At 41.4% G+C, this 15388-nt stretch overlaps 1 protein-coding gene across 3 annotated transcripts in view; it reads left to right on the forward strand.

Moving 5' to 3' along the window:
• Positions 1-15388, forward strand: part of TRIQK (triple QxxK/R motif containing) — a 44450-nt gene that overhangs the window by 3428 nt on the left and 25634 nt on the right. For all 3 annotated transcript variants that reach the window (XM_048508335.1, XM_048508336.1, XM_048508337.1), the window contains exon 2: positions 11328-11401. In XM_048508335.1, the coding sequence (XP_048364292.1) occupies positions 11341-11401 (61 nt within the window). In that variant the 5' untranslated portion in view covers positions 11328-11340. The remainder of the gene's footprint in view (positions 1-11327; positions 11402-15388) is intronic.

Consider the following 15388-nt stretch of genomic DNA (forward strand, 5'->3'; position numbering starts at 1 on the left):
GTTTTGGCTGTTCCTCCTTTCTCTTTGCAAAGCAGATGATCCTGGCAAGTTATAAATTGAAACCAGACGTGAAGCCATTTTTCAACACATTAGCAGAAATTTTTGTGCTGATGATCATAAGACAGTGATAACATTTGCCTTGACAAGGGAGAGGGGTAGCATGAAGTGCAGAAATTCTACACAAACCTCTGCCAATTTTGTTTCTGATCCAAGCTGTAGCATTTGCTGTTTTCCTTTTTTCCCCCCCTGGAGCTCTCAAGCAAAATATGCCAAGTTGTATAGAGTTCTGTGATGTGGCTCAAGAAGAGTAAATCATTAACTTTTACAGTTCTGTTTGCAGCAAAATTAGAAAAAGGGCTTGTGGAATCAGCACCATGATAGCTATCTAAATATGGGGGCTTGGCTGTTGTTATAAGTTATTTGATTTCAGGTAATATTAAAAAAAGTATCACAGATGATAATAATAACATGTATTGTACCAACTAATCTTTAAAATGTAGAGGTTGGCTTTTTGCCAGGCTTAGGTGTTTGAGTGGGAACAAAGGATTGGAAGCAGAAGCTATGTATCAAATGGCTTGGCAATGCTTGAAAGACTATTGCATCCTATAAACTCCCAGAAATGTTACAGAGAAACAAACAGGACTGGGACATCTAATGAAGGTGTCTTGAAAGGCATTTCTCACTCTCTAGTGCCATGTACATTTCACTGTGGCTGGCTACAATAGATAAGGTAAAACTTTAGCCAAGCTAAAACTATAAATATAGTAAAGTGCCCTTGGGAAGGGAAGGTTTAATATTGTATCCATTTCTAGAACAAGAGTCTCCATGGCTTGCATATCTGCTTTTGGGCAGAATGTTCTCCATAATTGCTGATGATTCTGGGAAATATTCTAGATTTCACACTCAGGTTATAATTGGTATAGCTGTTGAGCCTCCCTGTCATTCCAGGTGAACTGAGGATGTCTCCGTTACAACGTCGGGAAACAGTGGTGATGGTGGCAAGATGTTTTCGCTTGTGATCTTGTCAGAGAGAAATCCTTGATAAGCTTGTGAGGAGTCCCCAGAGTTCTTTCAAAAGAAAATCTGAAATTCTAGCATATTATTTTACCTTGCCCTTACCCATAAGAGTTCAGGGTTGTTCTCCCTTCCCATTTTTAATGTCACAACAACTGCAGTGGTTAGCATAACTTTGTCTATAACTTTGTTTATAAAGAGGGATCTTTCCAATTCAGAATTATGGTCCATTAAGCATGGAGCGCTTCCCTCAACACCCCTTGCCCTTCAGTCCTTTTGCAATGGGTTTTCCTCATGTTTCCTTGTTTAGACATGAGAAGGTGCCTTACTGTCTGTTGCATGACTTGTATGACTTGCCTGCCCCCACTTCCAGGTCTTTCCCTTATCCAATGCAAGATTGAAGATTGCTTGCTTTGGGCAGGGGGAGCCTCATATCGATTCCTTATATTGTTATTGTGCAGGCTGCTATCAGTGTTTCGGTTTGTTTAGGGAAAGGCTGGCAGTTGATCCCTTTGGGGAGGGGGCACTCCTTTGCAGGGATCAACGGTCGGCATTTCCCTACATGATTGCAGCCTGCACAATATCCATATAAGAAATACTGCTGTTACATTTAAAGGGCTCAAAAAAAAACCTGGCAACCTTCAATCTTGCATCGGATAGGGGAGCAATACAGAAGGAGCGAAACCCCAGAACAAGAGGTAACCAGGATTTTCCTGCTCTCACTAACCACGTGGCTACTGTGGTCTTCAGTACCACAAGTGAGATTGCGTCAGTACAGAAATCTCTGCCCCAGAGGAAGCTTACCCTCACTGTGGAGCAGAGCCCCAGTGACTAATCACGAAGCAAATAACCTCAGACATTCCCATATGTAAACAAGCCATTGTCTGAGATTAAACGTAGTATTCGATTGTCATACAGTAGTAGAGTTCTGGACAGAACTACGTATCACACAGAAAGTTTAATGAACCCCCCCCTTTTTTTTTCTAGAATAGGAAATAAGGATATGGCTTCAGTGCTTATACCTCTTTCTGCTCTAAACCCCTCCTCTACCTTTCTAAGCAGTTTCTTCCTGCAGGGTTTCAAACAAGGAGGGGCGAGTGAGGACAGTAGATGCAAGGAAAGATTACGTCCCACCGCCCTGCTAACCTCTTTCCTACTCCCGGTGGCACTTTCTTTAAGAAGCTTTTCCATTAAAAAAAAAAGGACCATCAGGCTAGGCTACCACTGCACATGCTGTTGAGCAATTTAGTGGTTTGTCATTTATATTTAAAAATTGAAGGCTTTTTCGTTGTTGTTATTTTGCTTTGGAGCCCAAAGTAGATTGTCTTTAGTTTGGTTTGGCAGATCACAGTTTTAGTAATGAGACGCTGTTGAGATGCTTGTATGAAAGGACGTGTATTGTTTTCAATAGGATTGTACTGCTTGGAATAAGAGATAATCCTTTAAAATAAGGCACATCTGGCAGCCTGGTCTGTCGTCTGTAGCAAATCCATCAGCCTTGACTTGGCGAGCTGCCATGAGGCAGTGGTGAACTGAAAAAGCATTCTTGGGACACACCTGTCTTTTCCATATGTCCCCTTCATATTAAAACAGTTTCTCCAAACATGGCAACAGGTAAATCCAGTCACCAGCAGTGAGTGGATCAGCATAAAGGGTCCTTCTCCCATCTTTTTCAGGAGTTTCTGAGAGCTTGAGAGAAAGGAAGGAAATTCAATTCTGCTTTCTGCAAAAGTCCAGCTGAAAGGCAGAGAAAACTCCATTCTCTTCTGAGCTCCTGGTACAGATGCAGAACTTGGAGGGTACGGAGGGGCTTGTGATGACCACGATAAATTCAAGTGTAGCAAATTCATGCATTCTGTACTTAAACCCTAATTCACCCATCATTTGCAGTTTTGTCAACACATTTGTTGGAAGTCAAAATACTTATCTGTTGGAAAACTTTGTTATCCATCAAATGCTTTGTTATCCATCAAATGCAGAAACCAGTAACTTGCTTGCCATGTGCTTTAAAATGTGCTATTCCCCGTTGCCAACTTCCAGTTTGGAAATTCCTGGAGATCTGGGGGTAAAGCCAGGGGAGGGTGGGGAGGAACCTCACTAGGGTATATGCCATAAAGGCCACCCTTCAAAGTCACCATTTTCTGCAGATGAACTGATCTCTGTCTCCTAAAGATCAGTTGGAATTCCTGGCCCTGTCTGGCTGTTGGAAATCCAGTACAAGATTGCTTTGTCTACATGGGGACATGCACGTAGGTAAGGGGGGGGGTTCTCGGGTTTGAACCCCCCCATTCATGTCCGAAGCTCCGCCCACTGTGGGTTTTAAAGCATTTTAGTGCTTTTTTGGTTTTTGGCCTGCAGGTGGCGCATTGTTTGTACTAGCAGCACCAAACTTTCAGGGATTGTTTAGGTGACTCCCCTGATGATACTAACCAGGTTTGGTGAGATTTGGTTCAGGGGGTCCAAAGTTATGGACTCCCAAAGGGGGTGCCCCCATCCTCCATTGTTTCCAATGGGAGCTAATAAAAGATGGGGGCTACACCTTTGAGGGTCCATAACTTTGGACCCCCTGAACCAAACTTCACCAAACCTGGGATGTATTATACGGAGAGTCTCTTACTGATACCACCCAGGTTTTGTGAAGTTTGGTCCAGGGGGTCCAAAGCTATGGACTCCCAAAGGGAGTGCCCCATCCTTCATTGTTTTCAATGGGAGCTAATAGAAGATGGGGGCTACACCAAAGTTGAGGGTCCATAACTTTGGACCCCCTGAACCAAACTTAACCAAACCTGAGTGGCATCATTAGGAGAGACTCCTAAAGATACCCTGAAAGTTTGGTGCTTCTAGCTTAACAATTGCACCCCTGACAGCAGGCACCCCCCAGATTTCCCCAGATTCTCGTTTTAAATCCACCCTCTTTGGCATGGATTTAAAGGGAGAATCTGAGGTCGTCAGTTTAGAAGAAGAAGAAGAGTTTGGATTTATATCCTCCCTTTCTCTCCTGTAGGAGACTCAAAGGGGCTTACAATCTCCTTTCCCTTGCTCCCTCACAACAAACACCCTGTGAGGTGGGTGGGGCTGAGAGAGCTCCGAAAAGCTGTGACTAGCCCAAGGTCACCCAGCTGGCATGTGTGGGAGTGCACAGGCTATTCTGACTTCCCCAGATAAGTCTTCACAGTTCAAGTGGCAGAGCAGGGAAACCCGGGGAAATCCTCCAGATTAGAATGCACCTGCTCTTAACCACTACGCCACATTGAAAGTGATGCTGTTTCAGGGTGGGGGATAATCCATCCCAAAACAGCATCACTTTCAATGTTCTTTTACTAGGGGCCCCAGATTCTCCCTTTCAGGTGGATTTAAAAGGAGAATTTGGGCTCTCTAGTTTAAACACCATTGAAAGTGATGGTGTTTGGGGATGGATTCCAGCATCACAGCAGCTGCCCGGGGGGGGGGGGGGGCGCAAAACTCAGATTTTGCACCAGGCTCCATTTTCCCTCTATGCCTCTGCCGAGAGGGGAGGGGCAGAGGAGGACAGGGCAGGGGAGTCTGCTATCCCTGACCTCGGAGAGCTGCTTTTATAAGTGCTAGGCCAGGGCGGGGCTTGGGGAGGCGTGGCCATGCCCTAGGGGCGGGTGGGGTGTGGCCCCACCCCCGAACCCCCCCATAAAAAATCTATACCTACGTCCCTGCATGGGGAGCTGGTGAGTTGTCAGGTTTCTCCATATTTAAGTCAGGCTTTGTAATACTTACCAGATGAGGGGAAAGTGGAGAGGATGGCAGTGTCATGCCACTGAATGGCCACTGGCTTCTTAAGTGGTTAAAGCTGCCATGTGAATAAATTGTAAACACTAAACACTTCTGTTCGTATCTATTCCCCCCCCCCCCCCCCCCCAAAAAGAAGCTAGTTTATTTGGGTATTTCCTTCCTTTAACACCTATGAATAATCATGCTGCTTTCTTCTAGATGCATATAATTTGGTGAACTGTGTAATCCATATCTAAATCTTGGCAGCCTTTGATGGTCCCTAGATTGTAACGCTGTAAAAACCATTACGGTAACAATGCCTTAGAAGCCTTAGCTGATTTTGAGGATGTGAAATGTGTGACCTTTATCAATGGGGCTTTCATTTACATTCTTCCCGTCTGCATTAAAGGAAAGAAATGTGAAAGGTGTGTGTATTAAGGATTAAAGAGGGAATTGAACCATTCCCATATCTTATTTGCTGTTGATATCCTTAATCACTAGGGCAGAGGAAATAATTGCCTTCACAAGCTTTTGACTTTATACAGAGAATATGCAACATTTTTCACATTGTATAACAGCAGCAGATGCCTGAGCTGTGCCAATGTAGTTTTTAGTAATACTCCACATGGCACAGCTTCTGTATTTCAGCTCAGGCTGTTTACGTAATACATTCACCCTGCTGGATCTGTTATCTCCTGGCATTTATTTCACCAAAGTTGGCCAATGTAATAATCAATGCCATCAGACTCAGGGGGAATCAGAAGGGGTGGCGCTAAGGTTGAGGGGGTAATTGGCATATTCTCTGGTAGTGTAGTTATGGCTAGAGTCACAGAGTGTTGCCCAAAGATTCTGGTAGAGAATACTGCTTATTGGAGTTGCTAAAAGTAATGGGAAAACAAAACAAATTGCAGTATACCCCCCCTGGTCTGGTGTGTCACGACCTAAACCTTTGCAATATTTATTTATATTGTTAAACATTTATATTCTGCCTGTTCTCTTGGTTCAAGGCAGTTTACAAGAATAGTTAAAACATAAGATAAAATAGCTAAACAACAAAATCCTGTACCATTCAACATGTTTACAGTCAGATATCTATTATGGTTACTGACACTTGGATCCTAAGCAGTGTGTGTTCAGTCATGCAAGGGGAAGGCAGCTTCTCTGCCTACCTCCTCCCAGTGCAGCCTTTTGTGCCCCCCCCCCCCCACAATTGTGCAGTTATCCCCCAAAAACAGTGAATATGTATGTAACACATTCAAATGTGCATATAGTTCCTGTACATGAAATATATACAGTTCCTGTGCATGAAAGACCCTGCATTTTCCCTGGTTCCCAATTGCACAGGCAATCATGGCTGTCTAGCTTTGCAAAGAAAGTTATCTTGTCCAGAGCTCTCCAAAGCCCAGTGCCAGCCCAGCTTTCTAAGGTACATAAGAATTGAAATCCTATGAATTACTCCAGTGTGAGCCATTGATTTCATGAAGCTTAGACGGGAGGAACTAACTTTGTAGGAGTGCACTGATGGAAACCTACGAATATGCCATTTCCTTGGAATATGCAAACCTGAATGCACGTACAGAGTTTGCATTTACAGCAAAATCTGCTTGATACACTATTTGTAAACGTAGCTTGTTGGATTAACCACACCACCCTTATTTTTCTGTGTTGCAAAGAACTGCCTTTCAGGATTTCATCATTTTTACTATCAAACACATTTGTATCAATAATTTAAGCATCTTCTGTGCACGAAGAACCAAAATACATTATGCAGGATCCAGTTTAATTTTCATTCAATTTTGTATGCTGGTAGATATTGCTATGTACAGTGGCAGTCCCTTTGGACCTTATTATTCTTATTAATCATTTATATGGGCCCATAAATGTACAAAGCACAGTGCCATGTATTTTATAGGCTTTATATTCATTTTTATTATTTTAGTCATTCACAATATGTTGCTTTTTATTAATGAAAAGGAATGTGTGATCCCAGAGATAGTAAGCATAAAGCAATAAATTCCCTCAAAAGGTAGAAATAATGGGTACTTCACAAGTAGTGAGCTCAAATATATTCTCAGTGAAGCTGCACATAAATTATATAACTTTTTGTAAAGTGATTTGAGAATTATCTTGCATTTGTAATGTGTACGTGTGTAGGAAAACTCCATCATGTGAAATGAACGAAGCTTGTTGTGTTGAGTAACTTACATAATTTCTGTATTGTCTCGTACGTCCTCATACCTGACTGGATATTCAGGCTTCACTGAGATTGATCCAGAACTCGTGGCATGAGAAATATGTAAGGACACTGGCCACTGGCCTCTTGCTGCGTTTTAGTGCATCAGTCACTTACAGGCTTTTCATGTAGTGAAATACCGGCTTGTTTAATTTGTCAACGGAGTTCCAGTAGAGAATCAATCCCTGTCACTTGATGAGAGTAGCGGCCACTTGTTAGGATTCTATGGATTTGTTCTGCCAATGGTAGCACTTTTTTCTTTCTCTGTTAAACTCACCAGAACCAAAATATCTTCAGAAATAAACAACAGATTTCAATCCCACTGATTAAAATTAGCTCCAACTGATTAATCAGCTAAAACTGCAGTTGATTACCAATTAAAACTTGCAACTACACTTTTAAGTAGTATACAGTTTTGAGCATGTTAGGTGCTATAAAAGGAAATTTATGGGGACATGTGAACCACATGAAGCTTTATTTTGCTATGTATACCTGTGTTGGATACCAATTGCCAGTTGCCACTTCTTAACATGTATTCATATGGTAACACAGATGTATGTATAAAGTTCAGAGATGCTTGTATATTTAGGGCTTTCTTCCCTGCACTTTGTAGCCACAGGTGCACTTTTTGGTACTTTTCTTCCTAATCTCCAATGCAAGAGAAATTCAGGGTTAGCCTGCAGGCAAAATTCCTTTTGTAAGGAAAATTTCCTTGAAGAACTTTGGAGTTTTTTGAATATATATATAAATTTACCCTTTAGAAAGGAATCACTGGGATACAGCAATAACTAGAGAAGCCCTGCCTTTAGATCCAACCAACTATGAACTCTAGTCTAGGAATGTTCAAACTGTTTTCTTATTTTTAAATTCCTCTTGTTTACTGGCAGTTCATTTCTTGACTGCTACCATTTTTTCTTCTTCAAGAGTGCATGTGAGTGATCATGTCAGGAGACTTTATAGCCGTTCGCAGTTGATTATGTGATGATTTTGCAGTTCTGTCTCAGACTGTGGTTCATAGATCCATATTTCCATAACTGAGTGTTCGAATGGTCACTTTTATCTCTTTTGGCAACACCCCACCACCACCCCCTGGCCAATCTCTGGAAGGGGCAATGCTTTTGGCATCAGCAGAAAGCTTTTTCATAAAGCCTTTTAATGTTTTGTAATATGTCAAGGCATGACCAAAAATGTTATCTGTTTGCTCTCCCAAGAATCTCTCGCTGTCTTTCTCTGTCAATATACATATTGTAAAAGAAAAATGCATAAATAATGCATAACTTCTTTTCTGCTTCAGCTTCTATCAATTTGGACTTTTTAGCTAAAAGTACAAATAGGGCTGAACTCATTTCTTGATTAGTTTTTTTTAAAAAAATGAAAACCTTTTCTGCTGCATAAAGGGCCGAGAGTTCTCTTTTCAGAGTACTGGGAGAGTCAAAAATCCTTCCCGCTTTTACCTGTCCACAGAATACTGGTATGAGGTTGCTACAAAAACTATTCCTGAGCTGAATTCATAAATAATAAATACATTTTCTTATTAATCTATATTTTAGTTTAACGTGAGCTCATAGCAAGCTACTTCCTCCGGGAATGCAGAATTCTTTACAAGGGAAGGTGATGAGCCACAGCCTCCCGGGATTTAAATTGTGAAAACAATCTTGGTTTTGTACATGCTAATATAGATCTGTTATTCCCTTTCCACCTCTATCGTTTTAAATTGTGGCTGATCTTTTATGCAAATAGCTGTCTTATTAGACATTGCGGCTGTATGTGCTAATGTCTCTGTGGGTTTCTTGGGAGCTTGCTATCTCACCATCAAAGCCGTTGAAGTGAATGATGATTACTGCACAGCTTTGAAGAACAAAGAAAAGTCACAGCAATTGTAGAGGTCCTGGTTGCCGCAAAATATGTGACAGCTTGAACCACACAGATATCCAGGAAGGTCTCTGTGACTTGTATTAACTAGGCCAAACTTTGAAAAAAGTGATCCCCCCCCCCACTCTGTTTTATGATTTGTCAGCAGCTACCCATAGTGTAAGCCTCTTTGTATTGCTGACATTTTATTGCAAAATGTTACAAGGTTATTGGAATTGCAAAAGGCAAATAAAAGAAATAGTTTACCCAATAAAATAAACAGTATGCCATGAAATGGATGTTGGACATAAGAAGTTTACATCATCTACTCCGCTAGGTTAAATAGTGACTTCAGATATTGTTCCTGCGGCCCTGACATAAACACTGCATGAAAAACAGCTTTTCTTTTCTGAAATGTGATGAAATTAAAGATGGGACAGACAAGGATGATAAAGACAGCTAATATTGTTCTCGTTGCATTGCTTTTGTGAATATGCTCTTATCTGTGGTCCAAAGCTGTATAGCGCATATACCAATTTAATGGTCATGATTCCCCCAAAAGTAATCCTAGGAATTGTAATGTGATAAGGATGCTAACAGTCCTCTATTAGACATTCTTAGTCTTCTCAGCCTTTCAGAATAATTCCCAGGTTTTCTGGAGAAAAGTTTATTTTGAACCAGTTTCCACCTGTAATGTGAACGGGTGTTCAGTGTGTGTGTGTGTGTGTGTTAATTACAAAATTAAAGAATTAATATACAAGTTAGTAGCTGGCACCATAGAAGCCAGTGTGACATAGTGATTAAGAGTGGAAGATTTTTAATCCAGGGAACTGGGCTCGATTCCCCACTCCTCCACATGAAGTCTGCTGGGTGACCTTGGGTGAGTCACTTCTTTCAGAACACTCTCAGCCCGTGTAGAGGCAGGGAATGGCAATCCACTTCTGAATATCTCTTGCCTTAAAACTCTACAGGGTTGTCATAAGTGAGCTGTGACTTGACAGCACACCAGCACGCAGCTGCTACTGAATCTATGCAACATACAAATTAGGAAGCATTTTCACTTTGTAACAACTTTAGTACATTTACAGATGATGGGATGCATATATAGTTTGGATCTGTCACATCTGACTTTGAAGAGCATGTAGCATAAATTGGTCAATGTTAGTTCAGAAGCTTTTTCTTCTTGGAATCCTGTAGGTTTCTAAATGCCCAGACCCGTTCCCCTGTGAATACTCACCCCAATGACAAGCCTGGCAGAGCTAAAGCACAAGAATATTGCAGAAATGTCAGTTCTGTACATTTTCTGGGACACAAGACTCCCCAAAGGGAGAGTTCTCCTAGCTTGACACCTGTAAGCCATAGGAGTGGAAAACAGTCAGGAAGAAAGGTTCCAACAAAGGACCATCATTATATCATATGAAAGATCGTATCTTCGTATCTTCGAGACCGCATCACCCCGTATGTCCCTGCACGGCCTCTCCGTTCGGCTGAGGCCAATTTATTGGTGGTCCCTGGCCCCTCAATGATGCGGCTGGCCTCCACGCGGGCCAGGGCCTTTACGGCTCTGGCCCCGGCCTGGTGGAACGCTCTCCCTCCAGCGGTCCGGGCCCTGCGGGACCTCAGTGAGTTCCGCAGGGCCTGTAAGACAGAGCTGTTCCGCCGGGCCTTTGGAGGTACTGGCCGCTGATGTGGTGCCCCCCCTCCTGGCCCTCGTCCGACCCTGACATCTGGGTCGCTTGCCAACCAATGAGACCGCCATGCCTCCCTCTGGGGGGTGGGGTGGGGGTGGGGAGGGAATTTTAAAATTAAGCCGTTGGACGCCACTTATATTCTCATTCCTTTGTTAAATATTGTTCGCTGCTTTTAACGTTTTAATTCTGTATTGCTGCTTTTATCTATTGTACACCGCCCAGAGCCCTTCGGGGATGGGGCGGTATAAAAGCCTCAAAAATAAATAAATAAAATAAATAAGATTAATCTAAACCTATAATATATGAAGTTGAGGTGATTTACATGTAGCTTGGTAAATTACCAAACAGAAATCAGAGTCAGTGTGCAATTTAGATCTTGTATGTAGGCTAAGGATTAATGTCTTCATTAAATTAAATAATTTAAACTGAAAGCAAATACCCTCTATCTTGTTAAAATATCTCTGGTGTAAGTCATGTGTGTGGTAAAAAAGAACGGCATTTAGTAATCTTTGAAAATATTTGGATATTTACAGTTATTATTCTGGCATATTGCTGTCTTTTTCTCAGTTCCATTTATCAAGGGCAGAAGAAGTGTCAGCAAGAGGCGAGTATCTTTCTGCACATAAACTGTCACCAGGGCAACTTTCAACTGGAATAATTAACAGCTGCTCATTGTGGGCCTGATTTGGCTGAAAAGAAGGTTAAAAACTTGAACAAGGAAATAAATGCATATACTTTTTTTGTTTTCTTCTCTGTAATTTATTACTTGTTAGTATGTTTATTCTTTTTTCTTACAGAGAACCTGGGAAAATGGGTAGAAAAGATGCTTCTACTGCAAGAACTCCTGTTGATCAGTACAGAAAACAAATAGGTAAAAATGTACTTTGGATGTGCTGTTCTCATTTAGCATCTCTACCTCTCTTAGTTATTGTGATTGCTATATATTCCTATAGAAATACAGTGTGTGTGTTTGCTGTCTTTTACCAGTGTTGACAAGGAGTTGTATCTTTCTTCATTGGTAAACTCTTCTAATGTAGTCAGAAATCAGCTGAAATGTGATTTAAAGCTCTGGTGAACAATATAATTTGTTCACTTAAAATCACATGTAACACATCTCAGTTGAATTAACCTCTTGTAAGAGTGGCTTACAGCTGATCATCAAGAAGACGAAAGTAAAAGACTTCTGGGGAATTGTATAACTTTAAGATTGATAATGAAGAAATTGAAATTGTTAAAGGTTTTGTGATGCCTTGGCTCTGCCATAAACCAAAAGGGAGACTGCAACCAAGAAATTAGAAGGAGGTTGAGTCTCAGAAGGGCAACCATGAAGGAGCTAGAAAGATCCTTAGGGTAAGGATCATGATCTAATTCATACCATAGTATTCTCCATTACACTATATGGGTGTGATATTTGGACTATGAAGAATGTTGACAGGAAGACAGATGATTCATTTGAAATATGATGTTGGAGGAAAGTTTTATAGATACTATAAACAGCCAAAAATGACAAATGGGTTCTAGATCAAATCAGACCTGAACTCTCCCTAGAAACTAAAATGACTGAGGCTATTGTATTTGGTCTCATTTTGAGAAAACAAGAGTCACTGAAAAGGCTCAGTGCTAGGAAAAGCTGAAGGCAGCAGGAAAAGAGCAAGACCCAGACTGAGATGGAGTGACTCAGTCCAGGAAGCAACGATGCTCAGTTTGCAAGACTTGAGCAAGGATGTTAATCTTAGGATCTTTTGGAGGTCATTAATTCATAGGGTCGCATGAAGTCATAAGTAACTTGAAGTAACAAACAAACGTGGCTTGAAAAATGGGGTGGGTGCATTATGCTGGCAGGGGATGATGGGAACTGTAGTCCGTAACATCTGGAGTGCTGCGAGTTTGACACCTATGCAGTAAATACTCAAGCTAGTGCTTTGCCTCCATCTGTGGTAGAGACTGCTGTCAAGGTCTAAATGTTCTTCTGTCTATGTTTGCCCTTGCTTAAGGCAATACAAATTTAAAAAGGGATAAGAATGAATGTTCCTGTGATCCATCCACAAGAAGAAAGCTATCTTTCAGGCATACCTTTGCTTTCCACTTCTGGGGTGTGCTGTGAAGTTCCTATTTAGTTTTCTATCATGAGAATAAAAGTAATAGAGTCAACACCTTCGGTTGAGGAAGCTCACTGATAATAAAGTTCAGTCTTTAGAACTAAATTTGGCTCTATTTCTCTTTTTCCTGGGTTTGTAGAGGATGATTGATAGGAAGAGCTTTCTGTATGATCGGTCACTATGCCCCTAGTTAGGGTAGTAACTGCTGTAATATCTATTCAGTTACAGTTGTACAATAAGGGATGAGTTGAGACTCAGTATGGTTAGATGGAACCTGGCTCTTTTCTGTTTATACCTCAGAGAGTTGCTAGCCATGAAAACTTCGCAGATAGATCCTTGGACTTTCCAAACAATTTCTGTGCATTTTCCCCCAGACTTTTTTTCTCATTTGCTTGTGCAACAGATTACACATCCAGCCTTCAATATTGAAAGTTCTACTCTGATTTTCAAATCATCTAGTTCCTAATTCCTGTCTTCAGTGAACTCAAAGCAGTTCCTATTTTGTGGTGGCAAAAATAAACCAGAAGTCTTATTCACTGGCCTCTAAGAGTTTGAGTATGAAGAAGACTGTCTTCAAGTACCAGAAGGGGCATGGCATAGCAGATGTAGCAAACATGTTCATTCTTGCTCCAGAGATAAGGCTGGAATAGATATGTGGAAACGACGAGGAAATAGATTTTAGCAAAGTATACCAGAGAAACGTCCTTATGGTAATAACTGTTCTGCTGTGAAGCAGATTGCCTTTGAATGTGGTGAGCTTTCCTTTTCTTGAAGTCTTCAAGCAGAGGTTGGATGACCATCTGTCAGGGATCTTCCCGATGTAAATTTGTGTATTGAGCACAGGGTTGAACTGGATGACCTCTAAGGTACCTTCCAACTTTATCTTTCTATAAGTCTGTTATTTACGTGTACGGTGGTGCAGCAGATTTGCAGGGGATGTGGTTGGAGGGAGGTATGGATCAGTTCATGGCTCTTGGCTCTGTACAGGTGTATACCTCTGATATGTGGAGCATCATACGGCGACAAAATGAATTCAAACTGCTTTATGGGTTTTTCAGTTACCCCTAAGCATAAAAGCAGCATAAAATGAACAAAGGTCTCTGCAGCTAGGAATTTATGTAGGAAGCACAAATTCACACTCATTAACTACTGAGAATCAATTTTCATGCAGCCAGGGCTTGTCTGAAATCCTTAGTTTAAAGCCAGGGATGCAATCACTGGATTCTTCTTTGCAGCTGTTCCAATTAAGCAGGTGTGTTATTTGCTGGGGACTAGAGTTTCCAACCTCCAGGTAGAGCCTGGAGGTAGCCTAGAATTACAGTGGATCTTTAGAAGTTCTCCTGAAGAAAATGGTTTCTTTGGAGAGTGGACGTTATGCCATTATGTCCTGCTAAGGTCCCCTCTCTCCCCAAACCCTCCCCTCCCCAGGCTCTATCAAGAATTTTCCACCCTGGAATTGGCAATACTCCTGCAGACCTTGATTAAGCAGTCTTCTTCTTTAGAAACATTATACGACGAAGGCTGAAAATATTAATCTCTAAACTAGAAGTAGGGCATGAACCTGGATCGCGCATGTACAGGGTCCCTATATGGAAGAATCTCCATAGGCTTCACAGGGCCTTGATTGTTTTCTCTACCTGGGTTGTGTATGCAAGCAGTATGCTGAGGTGTTATGAGGGTCAGAGGGTAATATGGAAAGAAGGTACTCATTACCCCAGTTGGAGCCCTTTTGGCACTTCTGTGGCTGGCTTATATGTCCATGACTGGGTGTTAAAAAAAAAGCAAAAAGGCATGTTATCTGCAAACCTGAGCATTTTCTCTGCATTTGAATGTACTCAAAATTCAGTGCTGGTCAAGCTTTGTTGGAGGAATGTTTTAGAAGCATTTCAGGCATATGTGTTATTCTGGTTTATTTTAAAGAGGATGGATTCTATATCCATCACAGGCAACTGTACAATTCAAAAGAATGAAAGAATACAATCATGAATTAAACAGGTTGTTTCCTTTTGTTGAAGTGAATAGGAAATTCATGCTGAGTGACTGTGGTAGCTATTAACCTTTGTCATGCATCCCTTGAGCTCCCAGCACAAAACAGTAAAACTATCAAAGTGACACAGGTTAAAGAAGCAGAAATGTGCTTGTTTCCAACACAGCACTTTTTAACAGTACAGTATTTTTTTAACCTGTCAAATAAATACCTGATTGTCACTCCACTCTGTCTTACAACCATATAACACTTATGAATCACTTTGAGTTAAAACCTGGCTGTTGTCTCTTGCTAATCCACCACTTTCGCTCTTGGCTAAAGCTGCCCCAGTCATAAATATTCTGTCTGCTGTGGAAGAAGGCTATTCATGGAATGGTGGAGGAATGCTGAGAGGATCAGGAACAGCTCTTTAGTTGCAGAGGTGCAGTGTCGTATGTGAGGGACAGTAGGCACCTCTGTGAAAGGCTGAAGAGTTGTAGTGGGAAGGCAGAAGATTAAAGGATGATGAGGTTCATGAATGAGGTAGAAATATATAAGTATCATAGAAGGCTTACAGACAACTGGGGCTGTGGGCTGTTTGGAAGTGGTAGTGAGAATAGTGGCTTCCCATTTAGATAATGCATCTATACGGTAAATTTATAATACCTATGATGCTGTGGTATCTCAATCTGTCCATAGACTACAATTGCACTCTCACCTATGTAGGAATGGAAGTTTTCAGTTGGGATTTTCAGATGCCTTTGTTAAGACACTGTAAGATTTTTTTTCTCCT

This window comes from Sphaerodactylus townsendi, linkage group LG09 (genome assembly GCF_021028975.2).
Source record: "Sphaerodactylus townsendi isolate TG3544 linkage group LG09, MPM_Stown_v2.3, whole genome shotgun sequence".
NCBI lineage: Eukaryota > Metazoa > Chordata > Lepidosauria > Squamata > Sphaerodactylidae > Sphaerodactylus > Sphaerodactylus townsendi.